The 24,400-nt window shown below is 47.7% G+C and overlaps 1 protein-coding gene and 1 long non-coding RNA gene across 4 annotated transcripts in view; one reads left to right on the top strand and one right to left on the bottom strand.

Moving 5' to 3' along the window:
- Positions 1-24,400, bottom strand: part of LOC140393658 (probable chitinase 10) — a 132,756-nt gene that overhangs the window by 61,596 nt on the left and 46,760 nt on the right. For all 3 annotated transcript variants that reach the window (XM_072479941.1, XM_072479943.1, XM_072479942.1), the window contains exons 9-15: positions 19,490-19,606; positions 17,863-17,995; positions 11,693-11,885; positions 11,490-11,531; positions 2,504-2,669; positions 771-895; positions 127-250 (exon numbers count right to left, since the gene is read on the bottom strand). In XM_072479941.1, coding sequence (XP_072336042.1) covers positions 127-250; positions 771-895; positions 2,504-2,669; positions 11,490-11,531; positions 11,693-11,885; positions 17,863-17,995; positions 19,490-19,606 — 900 coding nt within the window. The remainder of the gene's footprint in view (positions 1-126; positions 251-770; positions 896-2,503; positions 2,670-11,489; positions 11,532-11,692; positions 11,886-17,862; positions 17,996-19,489; positions 19,607-24,400) is intronic.
- On the top strand, positions 880-12,010 carry LOC140393659 (uncharacterized). The gene is made up of 2 exons (XR_011935704.1): positions 880-1,245; positions 11,704-12,010. It is a non-coding gene; the product is annotated as an uncharacterized lncRNA (long non-coding RNA).

The following is a 24,400-nucleotide window of genomic DNA, read 5'->3' as shown; positions in this document are numbered from 1 at the left end:
GGAATGAAGAACACTATAGTCGAACAGCTGTGAAACTCCCACAGAAGTAATATGTTCAATATAAAATATTAAAGAGATAGTAAGAATAATAAAACATAGATGACAATTATTAGCAGACATACTTACAATATTAAAGTACATTTGTGGGCCATAGTCCTCAGAGCCACGATATAGGGGGCTGTTGTGTCCAGTTTCTGCATTCCACACCCCATGAAAATTAAATGTCATCACGGAAATCAAGTCTAGGTATCTGTTTAAAAAATTCTAAATGTGTTATTACAATTCAAAATTCTAATAGTTAATTCACATCATAGTAAGTTTCCCTGTGTCAGTCCTTCCAATAACTAAACACTGATTCCCAGTCAGAACTGCCCAGTCGAACCCAGTGATCGGCACGGTGGCACAATGGTTAGCACTGTTGCCTCACAGTGCCAGGGACCCGGGTTCAATTCTGGCCTCAGATGACTGTCTGTGTGGAGTTTGCACTTTTTTCCTGCGCCTGCGTGTGTTTCTTCCGGGTGCTCCGGTTTCCTCCCATAGTCCAAAGATATACAGGTTTGCTGGATTGGCCATGATAGAAATGCCCCTGAAGTGTGCTAAAGGTTACGGGGTACTGGTTGGAGGTGTGGACTGAGGTAGGATGCTCTTTCCAAGGGCCAGTGCAGACTCGATGGGCCGAATGGCACTTTAGGGATTCTGTGAACTCCTACAATTGGTTTGTCTGTAATATTGTAAATGATTCAGAGCAAGAGCTGTTATCCTGTACTCACTGTGACATCTCAGCTACCTCATAGTCCCAGTCGACAACCTTTTTATTAGAAGCCACTGCAGCTGTAAGCAGCAGTCTGTCCTGCCCAGAAGTCTCTGCCTCTGCTTCAAAGGCTTCGAATAATTCCTGTAACGGGTAAGCAATTGTTAATGATGATAAACGTTCTTCAGAACATAATTCCTGATGTCACAGCCCTAACTGATATTCTACAATCATTGGGCATTCTGTCTCTCTGAAAGAACCGTCATTGGATCTACAGCAGACTTTGTGCCGTGACTTCCTCAAAGGACCAATCACCAGTGGGTTGCTCTCCGCAGCGACTTATCTTCACTTGAACTCCAAAGTTCCTGTCTCTCCTGACCTTCCCGCCTCGGGCCGGCTGAGACTGAAACATCCAAGTGAAGCAATAAAGTGAAAAAGGAGAGTAACTGAGAATGACACGCCCCTTTTTTACAGCACCAGCTGCCGTACAGCAGGTGAGTTTAAAGGGCCCATTGAAAGGGAGGAGGTAATTTTTGAAGGTAGGTGAATGGGACGTGGGGATGGGGTTCAGACATCAGCAGAGGAAGGTGTCAGATCGGGCATGGGTGACGACGGGTCAGGCCAGGCTAGGGGGCTATCCGTTGCCAGGTGTGATCTGGTTGGTACAGGTAGTATGGGGGGGAGGGGGGGGATATTTGGCCAGGTCGAGCTGGGGGAGGGTTGTGTCCAGCACCAGGTCAGGCGAGGGTGGAGGGGGTATGGTGGCGTGTCGGGTGGAGTTGGGCTGGCAGGTGCAGGGCAGGGGAAGTGAGGTGTAGGCTGGGTGGTGGGGGGTGGCTGTCGGTTCAGGTCTGGATGGGGGGGGGCTCAAACTTGGTTGGGTAGGTTGCCCGGTTGGACCAGGGTGTGGAGGGTCCTCTGGGGTGGTTGGGGGTGTCAGTGAGTCCCATGTGAGGCTCGGTCTGTGTGTTTAGAGTACTTATGCAGAAGTTAGAAGTACTTACCTCTCATCTAAACCTTTCAGAGGCTAAAACTGGCAGAACCATCCAAAGTTGGTGATTTAAATCGCTTTGTCGGATGGCAGGACGGTAGCACAATAGTTAGCACTGCTGCCTCACAGCGCCAGGGCCCCAGGTTCAATTACAGCCTCAGGTGATTGTCTGTGTGGAGTCTGCATGTTCTCCCCGTGTCTGCGTGGGTTTCCTCCAGTTTCCTCCCACAGTTCAAAGATGTGCAGGTTAGCTGGATTGGCCATACTAAATTGGCCCTTATTGTCCAGAAGGTTAGGTGGGGTTTTGGGGTTACATGGATAGGGTGAGGGATTGGGCATACAAGGGTGTTCTTTTGGAGGGTCGGTGCAGACTCAATGGGGCAAATGATCTCCTTCTGCACTGTAGGGATTCTATGATTGATGGTATGGTTCCCAGACCAGCACAATTGTCCAGTAGAATTAGTCCTTCTGGACAATTGCCAGGTAAACCCTTATCTGAGAACGTGCAAGACGGATTCTCCAGCGCATCTTTGGGGTACCTCCAAAAGTGACACGGTGAAACCAGGCAATGATGGCCTCACGATTGTATCTGATACTGTGCTAATTTCCCTGAGATCCTGGTTGAACTAAAAATGCTTGAGTCATTTTCAGTGTCTGTCCAGCAGTTATTTTCTGGAGGTGTGGCTTTCTCTAATGGTGGGGGTATATTTTTAGTTTTAGACCATTTCTGATGTTTTTAGAAGATAGCCTTAGACCTTCACCTTGGCCAAAAATGTAAAATGTTGTTTATCGTGCTTTGAACTGCCTCGATGAGCAGGCAACCTCCAGTCCAGGTCTAAACCATCAAATCTTTGTTTGCGCAGAAAGATAATTATGGCGGAGATGAATCTTTCCCGATTTTCACGTGTAGTTGCCATGTCGGTGAATCTTATTATTAGAAGAAATTGAAAGAGAGAAATCATAAATGATAAATCATTAAATTTTCTTTTGACAATTCTGCCATTCTTTCTGTCCAGTACCGTTTTCTGCAACAATAATAAACTCATTCTAATCTCCACTCTCGTATTAAGGGTTAATATTTGGTATATTCTAATGCATGATGTAGATGAAGGTGCACCATGGAAACTAGTCAGCTGTGTGTTGGACTCTCTTGACAGAGGGAGAGGTTGGAATCATGTCTAAAAACTATGTGTCTCCTCTGCAAACTCTTAAGTAGTGGTCCAAATATACCAGTGTTATCAGACACCAGAGCAAGTCTGCCGTTCGCCTGAGAACCAAGCCTCACCCCCAGAGTCCAAGACAGAAGGACTCAATCTCAGAACATGGTAGGAGCAGACGGACACATTGCTGTCAAGACACATCAGTGTTATTGGAGAAACCACAGGGAGCAGAAACGTATGATAGCAGTTGAAGAAAGTTGCAGAATGGAGCAGTCTGGAAAGAGGTAACAATGACCAAGGGCCCGATTTTCCAACACGTCCCACAGGAGGGACTTTCATAACCCAGAAGAACCATCGGCAGGACTGAAAAGTCCCACCAGTGGCCAATGGTGAGCCACCTCTACTGCCTCTACCACCAGAAAACACGCCGTGGGTAGGGGCCAGGAAATCCCACCCCATATCGAGCAAGCAGTCCTTGTCCCTCCCTTTCCTGTTTGACTGTCTCAAGGTCTAGAGGTGAAGTCAAAGCTACAAGTTAGTTTCACTCTTCATGGCATAGACTCAGCAGCAGACAGTGCTCTCCTAAGGCAGGATGTGCAGGAACCCACTGCACATATTGATGCCATTATTAAAGGGGCAATTGGCCCCGGCGCACCTCCCACTATTGGCGTAGATGAGGGGGAGAGCCCCTCACTGGGTGTGAATCAGATTCATATATTTGAACTTATTTAAATATGCATTTCCGGATTTTAGCGGGAGTGTCCCAGTTCCCAGGATTCACGGCTCCTGTTGGCGCAGCCTGAGGCCAGCAGGAATCGCGATTGGTCTCCACCAACGGAGACTGGACATGATGATCACGCCCAGGGGCTCAGAGGCCATTGGAACCCCTGATTGGTGGGGGACAGGGCTGGGCAGTAACCCGACACTTCTCCCTGGCATCCTGTCAGTGCCAAGCCTGGTTGCCAGGCTAACATTGCTAGGGTGTCAGGAGACACTGCCAAGGGTTGTGGCCTGAGAGGGGCAAGGCCAGAAAGGAGTTGGCTAAATGGGGGCACAAAGTGGGAAATTAAAGGGGTGCACGGGTGGGAGGGGCCTGAAAAAAAGGGGCCCTAAAGGGGGCCCCATAGCAGGGTTTTGGTCATTTTGGGGGTGGGCTTCTGGGTACTATTGATGGACCGGGCAGGGGGAGGCCTATGCCAGCGATTGGGCGAGGGATCTTTGCGGGTGAGCATGAGTTAGGGAGTTGCTTTAGGATAGTCTGGAGCTGGGAAGGAGCCAAGGAGTGGCCTGGTCAATACTTTAGGTCCTGGATATCTCTTTCCAGCGGGAATTTCCGAAAGTTAAAAAGTTGGCGGGATTTTCAGAGAATCCCACCAACGGAGAATCCCGCCCAGGTTCTGTGTGAGAGGATTATGCCGGGAATTGCATCGCGACAGCCGATGGGATTTATACCAGCTTTCCCGCCCGAAATGACACCTTTTGGAGAACTCCACCCAGAATCTTTCATATCTTTTTAACCCACCATCCAACCCTGTTAGCAAGCAAATGATTGAGTGCACGGCACAGCAGCAAGTGATTTGGTCCAAGCATTGAATCGGCTAGAGTTTGGGCCAGGTCTTAGTCTCCATTGACGGTGTTGGCTCAACAGGCAGCCATGCCAGCCCCAGAAATCCTGCCAAACAGCACGGACAGCGTGAACGCAGGATGGTGTGGAAAACTGGCAGAGACGTCCAGCAAGGGGGAGTGGAATGCTTCCAATGTGGAAAACTGAACAACTGCAGCAATTATCCAATTATTTTCATCAAAGTTGGAGAGGAGCAAGTGTTTAAGGAAGACATTCTTCCCCCCGAAATTAGGAGGCTGGATTCTCCAATTTTGCGGCTAAGTGCCGACGGCAGCGTGGGAACTGTGGCGTTTACCGATGCCACAATTGCCGCTGGACCCTCGCCAATCCTGGGACTGGTGAGGGGCGAGCAGCCACATCGAGTAAAACCCGCGGCTCCCACCCCCAAAATGGAAAGAGAATTGCCGGGTCCGTGGCCGTGTAGGCGCAAGGCGACGACCTGGTGTAGTTGCTCTGTGAAACATGACGTCGGCAGTGCGCAGACCTGACCTGACAAGTACTGCCCCCATGGCCACCCCCCACGAGTCCCGCCAGCCGCCGCGGAAGGCTCGCGGACAGCAGAACGGCTCCCAGCCGAGTGTCGCGGTGCTGGGCACAGTACATGGTCACCACGCTGGGTTCCTGACCGCTCAAACCACATGTCAGCCACGCAGTTGGGAACTCGGTCCATCGGAAGCGGAGTGTCGGGGGAGGGCCCTCCGATGCTATTTCGGAGGGGGCAGAGAATAGAAGGCCGGCGTCAAACCGGTGCCGCCCCAATTTGTGCGTCAGAGGGGCAACGGAGAATCACACCCAGGGTCTCGGTGATGGGATGGATGCACCTGTGCACCAAGGTCTGCGAGATCCCAACAGGTTCCAACTCGTGCCTGGAAGAATCGTGAGCTGTAAAAGATCAGGACAACATCACCTTGACGGCTGCTGGGAGTGGGTGTCCTCCCCAATATCCCCACGGTTTCAATGGCGCCATTATCCAGCAGATATGTCGCACTGTCCACTTGCTCAGCTGGAGCCTTCGACAGCACGCCCAGTCCGGCAGGTCCGCGAATGACAGACCCTGCCGATACACACAAGGCCTGCCTCCTTCCCACCTCCAGCATGGTAGCACAGTGGTTAGCACAGTTGCCTCACAGCTCCAGCGTCGCAGGTTTGATTCCCGGCTTGGGTCACTGTCTGTGCGGAGTCTACACGTTCTCCCCGTGTGTGCGTGGGTTTCCTCCGGGTGCTCCGGTTTCCTCCCACAGTCCAAAGATGTGCAGGTTAGGTAGATTGGCCATGATAAATTGCCCTTAGTGTCCAAAAAGGTAAGGAGAGGTTACTGGGTTATTGGGTTAGGGTGGAGGTGTGGCGTTAAGTGGGGTGCTCTTTCCAAGGGCTGGTGCAGACCCGAAGGGCCGAATAGCCTCCTTCTGCACTGTAAATTCTATGATTTCTCGGCCTGTTGGGCGGCCGGTTCTCCGTCCTCACTGGCTGACTCCTGTTCTTCTGGGCAGACCTGCCGCTGCAGGCTGATCACCGAGCAGCTTCAGCTCGGTGCATCCCCCAGGGCGATGGCCAGGATAAAGGTCATATCCCCGGTGGATTCCGAAGTTCATTGTCTGCAGAGGGTGAAAGGCAGACATGTTAATGTGGTGGGTACTCCCCGTGCCCAACCAGGTCCACCAGGCAACACAGTTGCGCCAGCCTACATAGATTTAAGTGAGATAAAGGAGGAGAGGTTGAGTAGACTGGGACAGTATTCGTTGGAATTTAGAAAGATGAGGGGGGACCTTATAGAAACATATAAAATTTTGAAGGGAATAGATAGGTTAGATGCTGGGAGGTTGTTTCCACTGGTGGGTGAAAGCAGAACTAGAGGACATAGCCTCAAAATAAGGGGAAGTAGATTTAGGACTGAGTTTAGGAGGAACGTCCTCACCCACAGGGTTGTGAATCGGGCCAGAAAGTGGAGCTGAGTCCACAAAACATCAGCCATGATCTCATTGAATGGGGGAGCAAGCTTGAGGGGCCAGATGGCCTCCTCCTGCTCCTAGTTCTTATGTTCTTATGTTCTTATTAGTTTTTCGCTTATAGAACCTAGAACATAGAACATTACAGCGCAGTACAGGCCCTTCGGCCCTCGATGTTGCTCCAACCGTGAAATCACTCTAAAGCCCATCTACACTATTCCCTTATCATCCATATGTCTATCCAATGACCATTAAAATTCCCCTAATGTTGGCGAGTCCACTACTGTTGCAGGCAGGACATTCAACGCACTTACTACTCTCTGAGGAAAGAACCTAACTCTGACATCTGTCCTATATCTATCTCCCCTCAATTTAAAGCGATGTGCCCTCGTGCTAGACATCACCATGCGAGGAAAAAGGCTCTCACTGTCCACACGATCGAATCCTCTGATCATCTTGTATGCCTAAATTAAGTCACCTCTTAACCTTCTTCTCTCAAACGAAAACAGCCTCAAGTCCCTCAGCCTTCCCTCATAAGATCTTCACTCCATACCAGGCAACATCCTGGTAAATCTCCTCTGCACCCTTTCCGATGCTTCCACATCCTTCCTATAATGCGGCGACCAGAATTGCACGCAATACTCCAAATGCGGCCGCACCAGAGTTTTGTACAGGTGCAACATAACCTCATGACTCCGAAACTCAATCCCTCTACCAATAAAAGCTAACACACCGTACGCCTTCTTAACAACTCTCTCAAACTGGGTGGCAACTTTCAGGGATCTATGTATCTGGACACCGAGATCTCTCTGCTCATCCACACTACCAAGAATCTTACCATTAGCACAGTACTCTGTCTTCCTGTTATTCCTTCCAAAATGAATCACCTCACACGTTTCTGCATTAAACTCCATTTGCCACCTCTCAGCCCAGCTCTGCAGCTTATTTATGTCCCTCTGTAACTTGTAACATCCTTCCGCATTGTCCACAACTCCACCGACTTTAGTGTCATCTGCAAATTTACTCACCCATCCTTCTACGCCCTCGTCCAGGTCATTTATAAAAATGACAAAGAGCAGTGGCCCCAAAACAGATCCTTGTGGTACACCACTAGTAACTGGACTCCAGGCTGAACATTTCCCATCAACCACCACCCTTTGTCTTCTTCCAGCTAGCCAATTTCTGATCCAAACTGCTAAATCACCCTGAATCCCATGCCTCCGTATTTTCTGCAATAGCCTACCGTGGAGAAGCTTACAAACGCTTTACTGAAATCCATATACACCACATCAACTGCTTTACCCTTGTCCACCTGTTTGGTCACCTTCTCAAAGAACTCAATAAGGTTTGTGAGGCACGACCTACCCTTCACAAAACCGTGTTGACTATCTCTAATCAAATGATTCCTTTCCAGATGATTATACATCCTATCTCTTATAAACCTTTTCAAGACTTTCCCCACAACAGAAGTAAGGCTCACTAGTCTATAGTTACTGGGGATGTCTCTACTCCCCTTCTTGAACAAGGCGACAACATTTGCTATCCTCCAGTCTTCTGGCACTTTTCCTGTAGACAATGATGACATAAAGATCAAAGCCAAAGGCTCAGCAATCTCCTCCCTAGCTTCCCAGAGAATCCTAGGATAAATCCCATCCGGCCCAGGGGACTTATCTATTTTCACACTTTCCAGAATTGCTAACACCTCCTCTTTATGAACCTCAAGCCCTTCTAGTCTAGTAGCCTGTATCTCTGTATTCTCCTCAAAAACATTGTCTTTTTCCTGTGTGAATATTGACGAAAAATATGCATTTAGCACCTCTCCTATCTCCTCGGACTCAATGCACAACTTCCCACTACTGTCCTTGACTGGCCCTACTCTTACCCTAGTCATTCTTTTATTCCTGACATATCTATAGAAAGCTTTAGGGTTATCCTTGATCCTACCTGCCAAAGACTTCTCATGTCCCCTCCTGGCTCTTCTTAGCTCTCTCTTTAGGTCATTCCTAGCTAACTTGTACCACTCGAGCGTCCGAACTGAACCTTCACGTCTCATCTTTACATAAGCCTCCTTCTTCCTCTTGACAAGTGATTCAACTACTTTGGTAAACCACTTTTCCCTCGCTCGACCACTTCCTCCCTGCCTGACAGGTACATACTTATCAAGGACACGCAGTGGCTGTTCCTTGAACAAGCTCCACATTTCACTTGTGCCCATCCCCTGCAGTTTCCCTCCCCATCCGATGCATCCTAAGTCTTACCTCATCGCATCGTAATTGCCTTTCCCCCAGATATAACTCTTGCCCTGCGGTATACACCTATCCCTTTCCATCGCTAAAGTAAACATAATCGAATTGTGGTCACTATCACCAAAATGCTCACCTACCTCCAAATCTAACACCTGGCCTGGTTAAATTACCCAGTACCAAATCCAATGTGGCCTCGTCTCTTGGTGGTCTATCTGCATACTGTGTCAGGAAACCCTCCTGCACACATTGGACAAAAACGGACCCATCTAAAGTACTCGAACTATAGCGTTTCCAGTCAATATTTGGAAAGTGAATGTCCCCCATAACAACTACCCTGTTGCTTTCGCTCCTATCCAGAATCATCTTTGCAATCCTCTCCTCTACATCGCTGGAACTGTTCGGAGGCCTATAGAAAACTCCTAACAGGGTGACCTCTCCTTTCCTGTTTCTAACTTCAGCCCATACTACCTCAGTAGACAAGTCCTCATCAAACGTCCTTTCTGCCACCGTAATACTGTCCTTGACTAACAATGCCACCCCTCACCCTCTTTTACCACCTTCCCTGAGCTTACTGAAATATCTAAACTCCGGCACCTGCAACAACCATTCCTGTCCCTGCTCTATCCATGTCTCCGAAATAGCCACAACATCGAAGTCCCAGGTCCCAACCCATGCCACAAGTTCACCCATTTTATTCTGGATGCTCCTGGCATTGAAGTAGACACACTTTAAACCACCTTCCTGCCTGCCGGGACACTCCTGCAACTTTGAAACTTTACTCATGACCTCACTACTCTCAACCTCCTGTATACTGGAGCTACAATTCAGGTTCCCAGCCTCCTGCTGAACTAGTTTAAACCCTCCCGAAGAGCATTAAAACATTTCCCCACAGGACATTTGTACCCCTCCGGTCCAGGTGTAGACCATCCTGTTTGTAGAGGTCCCACCTACCCCAGAATGAGCCCCAATTATCCAGGTATCTGAAACCCTCCCTCCTGCACCATCCTTGTAGCCATGTGTTCAACTGCTCTCTCTCCCTATTCCTCGTCTCGCTAGCACGTGGCACGGGTAACAACCCAGAGATAATAACTCTGTTCATTCTAGATCTAAGCTTCCACCCTAGCTCCCTGAATTCCTGCCTTACATCCCTATCCCTTTTCCTACCTATGTCGTTGGTGCCTATGTGGACCACGACTTGGGGCTGCTCCCCCTCCCCCTTAAGGATCCCGAAAACACGATCCAAGACATCGCGGACCCTGGCACCTGGGAGGCAACACACCAACCGCGAGTCTCTCTCGTTCCCACAGAATCTCCTATCTGTCCCCCTAACTATGGGGAATAACTTATCACTGGCAATTTCTAGGTTGGAGGAAGAGAGATACAGCTCAATCTCTTATTGGAATATTTTCCAGTTTATATCTACATTACCCGATACACTAAATGCCTTTGGAAACTGCAGACTCTTCGGTTGTGTATATCTTTCTGGGATGTTTCTGGTTGTTGCTGGACTCTTAGTGCTGCTACTGGAGTCTGGTTGAGATTTTTCTTCACATTACTTTTTCTTCAAGCTGAGATTCTTTCTTTCTCCCTAAACCTGACTAAACTACTCTCGGATCACATCTGGTACCATGTTGTAAAGTGGTACATTAAAATTTACAGCTGTCCACGCCTTGTATCATGTTGTATTCTCTATTCTGATTTATCTGGATGGCTCGGATGCACAGTGTTGAATAAAGGACACAAAGCTTTGTTAATGAACAAAACCATAAATTTATTACACTACTAACTGAGATACGTTCACATTCCTAAAGAAGAAGTTTATTGTACAAAATTATGCTATCTCTAACTTACAGAACTCTCAAGTACACAACTTCTCTCGATGCCTGACACTCTTCCAGCTCTTTCCTAACTCTTAACACCTTAAATCATCTAAACATTTTCTAATCCCAGAATCCCCTAGTCACATGATATATATATGACTGTTCTGTGGTTCCCTCTAGTGGTAAGAAACGTTATCATTAACTTGATAACTCTTTACATCCCAGTCAATATACATATCGTTACAGTGTGGTCTCAGCAGTCGGGAACCCGGTATGGCGGTTGGGCACTGTGTCCAGCACCGACACATTCAGCCGGGAACCGTGCCGCTGGCCGGGGGTGCTTCCACTTGGCCTGGGGGGACTGGTAGGGGGTAGCCAGGGGGTGGCCTGTAGGGCCATATTTGGCAGGTCGGGTCCACGCACGGCCGGCGCCATGCTGTATGGCGCGACCGCTGCAGGTCGTCACCATGCGCATGCGTGGTCACAGACCCGGCCATTCTCCGGCCGATTGTGGCCCAGGAGCTGGGAGCTTTACCCAGTGCCGCTGCTAGCCCCTCACCAGTCCCGAAATCTTTACCCAGTGCCGCTGCTAGCCCCTCACCAGTCCCGAAATCGGTGAGGAGTCGTCACCAATTTTGATAATTCCCCTTCAGAATGCACAGAGTTCCCCGTCCAACAGATGGTCACCAGTAACTTAGAGTTAAATTCTTCCTAAAGTCATTGGATTGTCCATGTGACAGGACAATCATCATTTCTCAGCTTCCAATGGGAAATCCAAGAAGAAACCTGGAATTCTATAAGCAAAGTGTAAGTTGCCATCGCTCTTTTACATAATTGATAAAGGCCAACTCAGTTTTAGCAAATATTCGTAGAAATTATAGCATTGATATTTAAAAACACCCGACACACTGAGCTTTAAGACTTATACAGTTTTGGGAAATTAAATTTTACCTTTTGATCCCAAATTGTAAAAGCGTTTTCAGATTCTTATTTCTGTTCAGAAAAACGACAGAACCCATGAGCGTCAGTACAACAGTGAATATCAACATTGAATGTCAGTAACGCTTAGGTATAGAATTAGCTCAAGAATAATTCTGAATCATAAATTCTGAAATGTGTAACTAATGCAGTTCAGAGAGACTGATAGGACTTACTTATCTTTCAGATCATTAAATTTCTTGTACAGAGGTTCATCTTTCCATTCAGTGACTTGATCTGTTCTAGTGCCAGGTGAAAAAACCAGGTGGGTGCACAGGTAAGGGTCGATATTTTCTGGGGAGAACCTAATATTTTCAAAACTTTGTGCCGACCATTCCAAGTAGTAACAAAGCAGTTTGAAGGAGGAGACTGGAAAGTGAAGAAGAAATTGCAGTCATTTGAAATTTTAAGATGATAAGACAGAGAAAAGAAACACATGATGGACTTCCCTAAATCCTTGGGCTTGTTGGGAATAAACATTTGCATGCTTTTAATTTCAATCATGGAGAATTTTTTGCATTTGACTTCAAGGTAAATTGTTTGTCTTCATTTCTCCTGACTGCAGATGCACAGTTTATTGTGTCTCTGTGAAAGCTTTTATTGCATTTATCTTAGGATGTCTGCCTCCAGAGACCAAATCAAAGCAAAGTCACATGTCCATTGTATATCAGTTGGTCATGCAGTGCAGGATGGCATTTTCAAAACCCAAAACATCCCGGGCTGGGTTCTCCGATTTTGTGGCTATGTGCCAACACCGGCATGGGAACAGTGGCGTTTTACCAAAATCGGTGCCGAACACTCACCGGTTCCGGGACTGGTGAGGGGTGAGCACTGGCGGTGGGTAAAACCCCTAGCTCCCACAGCAAAAACGGCTGGAGAATGGCTGGGTCTGTGGACTCGCATGCGCACGGCGACTACGTGCAGCAGTCGCACCATACAACATGGCGCCGGCCGCACGCAAACCCAACCTGACAGATAGTGCCACCTGGAGCCCCACTGGCCACCCCCCGACCACCCCCCACCAGTCTCCCCAGCCCCCGCTGAAGCACCCCCCCCCACCCCCCCGCCCCCGGGCCAGTGACACAGCCCGCAACTCCAGGCGAGGTCGATGAAAATGCAGAGCACAAGTGATCCTCACCGTCGTGAACTCGGCCCAGCGGGGATGGAGCATCAGAGGGCCTTCCGGTGAGGTCCTGAGGCCGTCCCAGCGCCATGCAGCATACTCCCCGATTTTGGTGACAAAAGGGATTCTCCGCCCAATCACAAATGGGATTTCGATGTCGGTAAGCGGGGAATCCCCCCCCCATTTCTACATCGTTCTCAAAGTTGGTTTTTTAAATATAAATTTAGGGTACCCAATTATTTTTTTCTCCAATTGGCAATTAGCATGGCCAATCCACGTACCCTGCACATCTTTGGGTTGTGGGGGCGAAACCCACGCAGACACGGGGAGAATGTGCAAACTCCACACGGACAGTGACCCAGAGCCGGGATCGAAACCGGATCCTCAGCGCCGCAGTCCCAGTGTTAACCACTGCGCCACATGCCACCCTCATCGTTTTCAAAGTTGATGGTTTTGTAAACATTCCAGTGTAGCTTCCAAACTCTTTAAATGCTCTTGTTCACTCGAGTCAGTGATGAGGATGTCAACATGATAATATTGCACACAATTAGTCCACTCAGAATTTGACCCATAGATTTCTGAAAAAGAGCAGGAGCCGATGTTATTCTGTAACGGCACAGTCTTTTGTGTGTTTCGGTACTGAGTAGAATCTGTGACTCTGCAAACACATTCATTTGTGCGTACGCCTGTGATAGATCAATTTTACTGAATTTCTGACTTCCAGAAAGTCCAGCAAACAAGTCTTCAATCTGTGGCAGTGGATGGTGATCTGCGCATAATATTGGGTTTATAAATCTCAATACATCGTCACTGAGCCATCTGGTTTTACTACAGGAACCAATGGCATGGCCCAATAACTTGTAGTAACTGGTTCAGTGACTCCTGTTTGGACTAGTCTTTCTCGTTCTTCTTCACCTTTTGGCCTGATGGTGTCCGGTCTGGTTCTGGCTCCGAGACATTTTGGTGTACAGTTTGACTTCATTTTGAGTTGGTCTTCAACTCCTGCCATTGAGGCCCGGGGGTTTTCAAACACCTTTTCATACTTTTCCAGAAGTTGCCAGTTGATTCATCGCTCCACAGTTGAGTTTAATGTTTCCCAGCCATGCTCTGCCAAACAAATTAGGAAAGTTTCCCCGCACAACTTGGAGAGGAGTTCCGATGTTTATCCATTTACTTCCACTTTTATGGTAATGTAAAGTAAAAATAAAACAGGGGGCCATTTAGAACATAGGACATAGAACATTACAGCGCAGTACAGGCCCTTCGGCCCTCGATGTTGCGTCGACCTGTGAAACCACTCTAAAGCCCATCTACACTATTCCCTTATCGTCCATATGTCTATCCAATGACCATTTGAATGCCCTTAGTGTTGGCGAGTCCACTACTGTTGCAGGCAGGGCATTCCACGCCCTTACTACTCTCTGAGTGAAGAACCTACCTCTGACATCTCTCCTATATCTATCTCCCCTCAATTTAAAGCTATGTCCCCTCGTGCTAGACATCACCATCCGAAGAAAAAGGCTCTCACTGTCCACCCTATCCAATCCTCTGATCATCTTGTATGCCTCAATTAAGTCACCTCTTAACCTTCTTCTCTTGAACGAAAACAGCCTCAAGTCCCTCAGTCTTTCCTCATAAGATCTTCCCTCCATACCAGGCAACGTTCTGGTAAATCCCCTCTGCACCCTTTCCAATGCTTCCACATCCTTCCTATAATGCGGCGACCAGAATTGTACGCAATACTCCAAATGCGGCCGCACCAGAGTTTTGTACAGCTGCAACATGACCTCATGGCTCCGAAACTCAATCCCTCTACCAATAAAAGCTAACACACCGTATGCCTTCTTAACAAACCTCTCAACCTGAGTGGCAACTTTCAGGGATCTATGTACATGGACACCGAGATCTCTCTGCTCATCCACACTGCCAAGAATCTTACCATTAGCCCAGTACTCTGTCTTCCTGTTATTCCTTCCAAAATGAATCACCTCACACTTTTCTGCATTAAACTCCATTTGTCACCTCTCAGCCCAGCGCTGCAGCTTATCTATGTCCCTCTGTAACTTGTAACATCCTTCCGCACTGTCCACAACTCCACTGACTTTAGTGTCATCTGCAAATTTACTCACCCATCCTTCTACGCCCTCCTCCAGGTCATTTATAAAAATGACAAAGAGCAGTGGCCCCAAAACAGATCCTTGTGGTACACCACTAGTAATTGGACTCCAGTCTGAACACTTCCCATCAACCACCACCCTTTGTCTTCTTCCAGCTAGCCAATTTCTGATCCAAACTGCTAAATCTCCCTGAATCCCATGCTTCCGTATTTTCTGCAGTGGCCTACCATGGGGAACCTTATCAAACACTTTGCTGAAATCCATATACACCACATCAACTGCTTTACCCTCATCCACCTGTTTGGTCACCTTCTCAAAGAACTCAATAAGGTTTGTGAGGCACGACCTACCCTTCACAAAACCGTCTTTACTATGTCTAATCAAATTATTCCTTTCCAGGTGATTATACACCCTATCTCTTATAAACATTTCCAAGATTTTGCCCACAACAGAAGTAAGGCTCACTGGTCAATAGTTACCGGGGTTGTCACTACTCCCCTTCTTGAACAAAGGGACAACATTTGCTATCCTCCAGTCTTCTGGCACTATTCCTGTTGACAAAGATGGCTTGAAGATCAAAGCCAAAGGCTCAGCAATCTCCTCCCTAGCTTCCCAAAGAATCCTAGGATAAATCCCATCTGGCCCAGTGGACTTATCTATTTTCACCGTTTCCAGAATTGTTAACACCTCCTCCTTATGAACCTCAAGCCCACTACTGTCCTTGACTGGCCCTACTTTTACCCTAGTCATTCTTTTATTCCTCACATATCTATAGAAAGCTTTAGGGTTATCCTTGATCCTACCTGCCAAAGATTTCTCATGTCCCCTCCTGGCTCTTCTTAGCTCTCTCTTTAGGTCCTTCCTAGCTAACTTGTAACTCTCAAGTGCCCTTACTGAACCTTCATGTCTCATCTTTACATAAGCCTCCTTCTTCCTCTTGACAAGTGTTTCGACTGCCTTAGTAAACCACGGTTCCCTTGCTCGACCACTTCCTCCCTGCCTGACAGGCACCTACTTATCAAGGACACGCAGTAGCTGTTCCTTGAACAAGCTCCACATTTCCATTGTGCCCATCCCCTGCAGTTTTCCTCTCCATCCGATGCATCCTAAGTTTTGCCTTATCGCATCATAATTGCCTTTACCCCAGATATAACTCTTGACCTGCGCTTTATACCTATCCCTTTCCATCACTAAAGTAAATGTAATCGAATTGTGGTCACTATCACCAAAGTGCTCACCTACCTCCAAATCTAACACCTGGCCTGGTTCATTACCCAGTACCAAATCCAATACGGCCTTGCCTCTCGATGGTCTATCTACATGCTGTGTCAGGAAACCCTCCTGCACACATTGGACAAAAACGGACCCATCTAAAGTACTCAAACTATAGCGTTTCCAGTAAATATTTGGAAAGTTAAAGTCCCCCATAACAACTACCCTGTTGCTTTCGCTCCTATCCAGAATCATCTTTGCAATCCTTTCCTCTACATCTCTGGAACTTTTCGGAGGCCTATAGATACCTCCTAACAGGGTGACCTCTCCTTTCCTATTTCTAACCTGAGCCCATACTACCTCAACCGACGAGTCCTCATCAAACATCCTTTCTGCCACCGTAAGACTGTCCTTGACTAACAATGGCACCCATCCCCCTCTTTTACCACCTTCCCTGAGATTACTGAAATATCGAAACCCCAGCATCTGCAACAACCATTCCTGTCCCTGCTCCATCCATGTCTCCGAAATGGCCACAACATCGAAGTCCCAGGTACCAACCCATGCCGCAAGTTCACCCACCTTATTCCGGATGCTCCTGGCATCGAAGAAGACACACTTTAAACCACCTTCCTGCCTGCCGGTATACTCCTGCAACTTTAAAACCTTACTCATGACCTCACTACTCTCAACCTCCTGTATACTGGAGCTACAATTCAGGTTCCCAAACCCCTGCTGAACTAGTTTAAACCTTCCCGAAGAGCCTAGGGGTGCACATCTCCAAAAATCTGTCCTGGTCCACCCACGTTGACGCTACAACCAAGAAAGCACAACAGCGCCTACACTTCCTCAGGAAACTAAGGAAATTCGGCATGTCCACATTAACCCTTACCAACTTTTACAGATGCACCATAGAAAGCATCCTATCGGGCTGCATCACAGTCTGGTATGGGAACTGCTCGGCCCAGGACATCAAGAAACTTCAGAGAGTCGTGAACACCGCCCAGTCCATCATACAAACCTGCCTCCCATCCATTGACTCCATCTACACCTCCCGCTGCCTGGGGAAAGCGGGCAGCATAATCAAAGATCCCTCCCACCCGGCTTACTCACTCTTCCAATTTCTTCCATCGGGCAGGAGATACAGAAGTCTGAGAACACGCACGAATAGACTCAAAAACAGCTTCTTCCCCACTGTCACCAGACTCCTCAATGACCCTACTATGGACTGACCTCATTAACACTACACCCTGTATGCTTCACCCGATGCCAGTGCTTATGTAGTTACATTGTATATGTTATGTTGCCCTATTATGTATTTTTTTTCATTCCCTTTTCTTCTCATGTATTTAATGATCTGTTGAGCTGCTCGCAGAAACATACTTTTCACTGTACCTCGGTACACGTGACAATAAACAAATCCAATCCATTAGCTCAGAGGAGCAGCTGTTTCTCTAGCTGCGATTTGCTTAAAGAGGCTATCTCTTTCTGCTCAAGAGCTTCTGGGTGCTGAATGCCAAGTCCACCGAGACATCGGGATTTCCTTCATTGGCGGGTGGCCCCAAAGATTCCCAGCCTTACAGTAATTTGAGAAGCAGAGAAATAGAGTTGAATCACGCAGAGGAGCCTCTTCCCAGCATAAGACCAGCACTGAGAGGAGCAGTGATGAGGTATGACAGCAACACCATTGATGGGGATGTGTGATTACAGAGTGAGGAGCAGGAACATAGGAACAGGCCATTCAGCCCATCGAGCCTGATCCTCCATTTGATACGATCATGGCTGGTCGAATACCTTTTGCACATCGGAAGAAGACTTGTTAAACAAAATCATACACCACAGCGCTAGGCTGCCAATTTTAATTGGTTCACATCTCATAAATTACCAGAATTACCAGTGTTAAGGACGGCCTTCAAGGTTTTTGCCAAAGGGTAAGATCCTTGATTGCAGTAAGATCCAGAATAATCATCTAGGTTCAAAGCCCACAGCATGGCACCTCCAAAGTTATTATCCTTCACCCATTGAGCCTTCAAACAACAAGAATTCAGGTCAGGTGAGTCACAGCGCACGATGGACATATTGTGTTCAGGACAAGGAATAGAGGAATATTGCTGTTGTTATTTCCAGTCTTATTCTCCTGTAATCAGCTTGTTTTTCAGTTATTAATGCACCCCAAATATAATATACATGTTTCATCCAACAGAATTGATTTGAAATAAGCTTTTCCAGTTGACTATATTTAATGTTGCCCCAACAAATAATGGTGGAGGACATTCAACACAAAACCAATTTCCTTCATCTCAATTCCGTCAATTTCACACACGTTCCCGAGATCCTAAACCCTCAGTCTTTCCATCTATCACCCCATATGATATCCTGTTGCTCACAGCCTATTTTAATAATGATTTGCAAAATCTATTTTTGTATCCAATCCAAAATACAAATATGTCCATCGCAGACAATGAAATATAGAATGGGTCTGATGTGTTGGGTGCTCTGGGTCCGTGGAACACATACAGACCACCAACACTTAAAATAGTATAACACACTATTTTATTAAGTTAGAAACTGTTGAACATACTTTCACTGTGGGTTAACACGATGTTGGATTAAACTAAAGACCTTTGTCTGTCCTAACCAGTCTATGCATTCAGCACATGGTGAGGATCTGTGCTGTAAGCTGTAAGCTCTGTCCTTGTAGGAGGCTGCATCCCGTATGCGCGGGAACTCTGATGCCTCCTGTCTTTATAGTGTGTGTGCTCTAACTGGTGATTGGCTGCGGTGTTGTGTGTGTTGATTGGTCCCACTGTGTGTCCATCAGTGTGTGTGTCTGCACCATGATATACTGGTGTATATTATGACAGGGTCTATCACATCACATGGAGTGTGGAATGGGTCTTACAACATGAAATTAATGTGGAAACGACAAGAGTGACCAACTGCTGGATGCCCCTTCGGAGAGGTGGAGAATCGCAAACCGGCGTCAAACCGTTGCCGGCCCAGATTGCGGCGTCGGAATCGATTCACCGCTCGATCGCCACAATCAGGGGCCGGCACCGTCGGGCAGCGGAGAATCCCGTCCCATCTGCTACCAATGAACCATAAAAATTAATTTGATTTTATTCTTTTGTGGGATGTGGGCATCACTAGCAAGGACTGTATTTGATGCCAATCCCTAATTGCCCTTGAAATGAAATGGTTTGCTGGGCCATTTCAGACGGCAGTTCCGAGTCAATGACGTTGCTGCAGGTCTGCAGTCACACGTTGGCCACACAAGAACAACAGATTTTCTGCCCAAAAGGACATTGGTGAACCAAATGGGGATTTGCAGCAAAGGTTTCATTTTAATTCCAGATATGCAACAAATTCAAATTCCACCATCTGTGGTGGGGTACAAACCCGGTTCCCCGTGGCATTACCCTGCGTCTCGAGATGACAGGTTCAGTGAGAATATCACAACACCATCACCTTTCATTTGTGGCAAAGGTGTGAAATTACAGAGGTAAGTTCAAAACTCCTACTTTGGTGGTGAAGCTCTGCTGGTCGTCATATCCAACCCATTGATTACCCTGGAATGCATAAGGAACCTTCTGATCGTCAATAAATTTAATGGTCGCATTTTTCAAAAATAGACAGACCTGTCAATCAAAGGCAATATGTACAGTGAACGTGTCAAAGAAATGAATAGTGTTCTCCCATAGTTTCAATCACATTTATACTCAGTACTTAATCAAATTCTATTCATATTTAATGAAATATATTTTCAACTGCAACAGTAACTTCATTGCAGTGTTTTTTTTTCTTTTAATAAACATTTTATTGAGGTATTTTTGGTATAGTGACAACAACAAAATAAACAATATACATGAAACCATAAACATAGTGCAAAAGCCATTTACCTCTCGTACAGGTCCCACCCTTATTAAGCCCCTAGTCTAATCAAAACTAACCCCCCCCCCCCTCCCCCGCCCCCATCCCCGTCTGCTGACGATTAATTTTCCGCGAAGAAGTCGATGAAAGGTTGCCACCTCTGGGTGAACCCTAACATTGACCCTCTCAAGGCGAACTTGATTTTCTCCAAACAGAGAAAGCTAGCCATGTCCGATAGCCAGGTCTCCGACTTCGGGGGCTTTGAGTCCCTCCAAGCTAATCGTATCCGTCTCTGGGCTACCAGGGAAGCAAAGGCCAGAACGTCTGCCTCTTTCTCCTCCTGGATTCCCGGGTCTTCCGACACCCCAAAAACTGCCACCTCTGGACTCAGCGCCACCCTTAGAACATAGAACATAGAACATAGAACAATACAGCGCAGTACAGGCCCTTCGGCCCACGATGTTGCACCGAAACAAAAGCCATCTAACCTACACTATACCATTATCATCCATATGTTTATCCAATAAACTTTTAAATGCCCTTAATGTTGGCGAGTTCACTACTGTAGCAGGTAGGGCATTCCACGGCCTCACTACTCTTTGCGTAAAGAACCTACCCCTGACCTCTGTCCTATATCTATTTCCCCTCAGTTTAAGGCTATGTCCCCTCGTGCTAGCCATTTCCATCCGCGGGAGAAGGCTCTCACTGTCCACCCTATCTAACCCTCTGATCATTTTGTATGCCTCTATTAAGTCTCCTCTTAACCTTCTTCTCTCTAACGAAAACAACCTCAAGTCCATCAGCCTTTCCTCATAAGATTTTCCCTCCATACCAGGCAACATCCTGGTAAATCTCCTCTGCACCCGTTCCAAAGCCTCCACGTCCTTCCTATAATGCGGTGACCAGAACTGTACGCAATACTCCAAATGCGGCCGTACCAGAGTTCTGTACAGCTGCAACATGACCTCCTGACTCCGGAACTCAATCCCTCTACCAATAAAGGCCAACACTCCATAGGCCTTCTTCACCACCCTATCAACCTGGGTGGCAACTTTCAGGGATCTATGTACATGGACACCTAGATCCCTCTGCTCATCCACACTTTCAAGAACTTTTCCATTAGCCAAATATTCCACATTCCTGTTTTTCCTTCCAAAGTGAATCACCTCACACTTCTCTACATTAAACTCCATTTGCCACCTCTCAGCCCAGCACTGCAGCTTATCTATATCCCTCTGTAACCTGCTACTTCCTTCCTCACTATCGACAACACCACCGACTTTAGTATCGTCTGCAAATTTACTCACCCACCCTTCTGCGCCTTCCTCTAGGTCATTGATAAAAATGACAAACAGCAACGGCCCCAGAACAGATCCTTGTGGTACTCCACTTGTGACAGAACTCCATTCTGAACATTTCCCATCAACCACCACCCTCTGTCTTCTTTCAGCTAGCCAATTTCTGATCCACATCTCTAAATCACCCTCAATCCCCAGCCTCCGTATTTTCTGCAATAGCCTACCGTGGGGAACCTTATCAAACGCTTTGCTGAAATCCATATACACCACATCAACTGCTCTACCCTCGTCTACCTGTTCAGTCACCTTCTCAAAGAACTCGATAAGGTTTGTGAGGCATGACCTACCCTTCACAAAGCCATGCTGACTATCCCTGATCATATTATTCCTACCTAGATGATTATAAATCTTGTCTCTTATAATGCCCTCCAAGACTTTACCCACTACAGACGTGAGGCTCACCGGTCTATAGTTGCCGGGGTTGTCTCTGCTCCCCTTTTTGAACAAAGGGACCACATTTGCTATCCTCCAGTCCTCTGGCACTATTCCTGTATCCAATGATGACATAAAAATCAAAGCCAATGGTCCAGCAATCTCTTCCCTGGCCTCCCAGAGAATCCTAGGATAAATCCCATCAGGCCCCGGGGACTTATCTATTTTCAGCCTGTCCAGAATTGCCAACACCTCTTCCCTACTTACCTCAATGCCATCTAATCTATTTACCTGGAGCTCAGCATTCTCCTCCACAACATTATCTTTTTCCTGAGTGAATACTGACGAAAAATATTCATTTAGTATCTCGCCTATCTCTTCAGACTCTACACACAACTTCCCATCCCTGTCCTTGACTGGTCCTACTCTGTCCCTAGTCATTCGCTTATTCCTGACATACCTATAGAAAGCTTTTGGGTTTTCCTTGATCCTTCCTGCCAAATACTTCTCATGTCCCCTCCTTGCTCGTCTTAGCTCTCTCTTTAGATCCTTCCTCGCTACCTTGTAACTATCCATCGCCCCAACTGAAACTTCACACCTCATCTTCACATAGGCCTCCTTCTTCCTCTTAACAAGAGATTCCACTTCTTTGGTAAACCACGGTTCCCTCGCTCGGCACCTTCCTCCCTGCCTGACCGGTACATACTTATCAAGAACACGCAATAGCTGATCCTTGAACAAGCTCCACTTATCCAGTGTGTCCAAAACTTGCAGCCTACTTCTCCACCTTATCCCCCCCAAGTCACGTCTAATGGCATCATAATTTCCCTTCCCCCAGCTATAACTCTTGCCCTGCGGTGTATACTTATCCCTTTCCATCCTTAACGTAAACGTCACCGAATTGTGGTCACTGTCCCCAAAGTGCTCACCTACCTCCAAATCCAAAACCCTTGTTTTGAACACCGTGGACATGACGTCCACAAATCCCTGCCAAAGTTCCCTAAGCTTTGGACATGTCCAAAACATGTGGACATGGTTCGCTGGTCCTCCCGCACATTTTGTGCACCTGTCTTCCACCCCAAAGAATCTGCTCATCCGGGCCGCTGTCACGTGAGCCCAGTGAACGACCTTAAATTGTATCAGGCTGAGCCTGGCACATGTTGCGGACGTGTTGACTCTACTCAACGTGTCTGCCCACAGACCATCCTCTATCTCACCTCCCAGCTCCTCCTCCCACTTGCGCTTCAGCTCCTCAGTCTGCGTCTCCTCCGACCCCATAAGCTCCTCATAAATGTCCGAGACACTCCCTTCTCCTACCCACCCTCTGGAAACTACCCTGTCCTGATCCCCCTTAGCGGTAGGAGCGGGAAGGTTACCTGCAGACACCTGAATTTGTTTCCCCTCGCCAACCCAAACTTTTCCTCCAGCGCCCTCATACTCGGAAAGCTCCCCTCTCTGAACACATCCCCCATCCTCTCAATCCCCACTTTCCGCCATAACCGGAAACCCCCATCCATACTTCCCGGGGCAAATCGGTGATTATCACATATTGGGGACCAGACCGATGCTCCCACATGCCGCCTCCACTGGCCCCAAACTCTCAGGGCCGCCACCACCACGGGACTGGTGGAGTACCGTGCCGGCAGGAACGGCAGAGGTGCAGTTACCAATGCCCACAAACTGGTGCCCTTACATGAAGCCACCTCCATACGCACCCATGCCGACCCCTCCCCCACCAGCCACTTCCTGATCATGGCTATATTAGCCGACCAGTAATAGTTGGCGACTCCACTCAAGCATTACCTTCCTTACTCGATGGGTATTACCCACCCAGATGAAGTCTGTGATCACTCTGTTGACCTGATTACAAAAGGACCGCGGAATAAAGATGGGGAGACACTGAAATACAATTAGGAATCTTGGGAGGATCGTCATCTTCACCATTTACACTCTCCCAGCCAGAAATAACGGAAGCGCGTCCCATCTCTGAAAATCATCCTTTATTTGTGTGGTAAACCACTGTGTTCTGAAATTAGAGGTTGAAAGGTAGAACCTGCACTACAGGTTCACCTGGGGCCCCTGCTCCGCCGAGGAGCCGGGTTATAAATATGCGTGGCTTCCAGCTCGCAGCCATTATGCTAGCTGCTGTGGGAGGCCACACATCTGATACTAATAAAGCCTCCGTTTGGATTCAACTTCGTCTCCAGTCAAATTGATCGTGCCTCAATTTACTAGTATCAGTTTCAGAAGATGGACCTCCGGATTAAACCAGATCGCCTGCAGCTGGGTCCACACGCAAGCGACGCCAGAAAGGACTTCCAGCACTGGCTAGCTTGTTTTGAAGTATATATCAACGCGGCGCCGACCCCTGTTCCAGAGGCTCAAAAGATTCAAATCTTATACTCTAGACTCAGCTCCAAAGTCTTCCCGCTGATCCAGGATGTGCCCAATTACGCTGATGCCATGACCCGACTCAAAGAAAATTATGAGCAGAAGACGAACACGCTCTTCGCCAGACACACACACGCAACGCGTACTCAACTACCTGGTGAGTCAATCGAGGGGATCTGGAGGGCCCTGGTCCCACTAATGCGGGACTGTGACTGCCAGGACGTTACAGCTAAGGAGCACTCAGATCTCCTTATGTGCTACACTTTTGTAACTGGGATTGAGTCCGATGTTATCAGGTGCGGCTCCCAGAAGGGACCTCGCAGAGACTAAAACACGAGCACTCTCCATGACGATCGCCCTGCGCAATGTCCAGTCCGACGCCCCTAACCGCGCGGCCCACCCCTCCTACGCTTCATGCGCCCCACAGGCAGCCGCCCCAGC

Source organism: Scyliorhinus torazame, chromosome 17, assembly GCF_047496885.1.
Source record: "Scyliorhinus torazame isolate Kashiwa2021f chromosome 17, sScyTor2.1, whole genome shotgun sequence".
NCBI lineage: Eukaryota > Metazoa > Chordata > Chondrichthyes > Carcharhiniformes > Scyliorhinidae > Scyliorhinus > Scyliorhinus torazame.
This window is presented reverse-complemented; position numbering and strand designations above follow the sequence as displayed.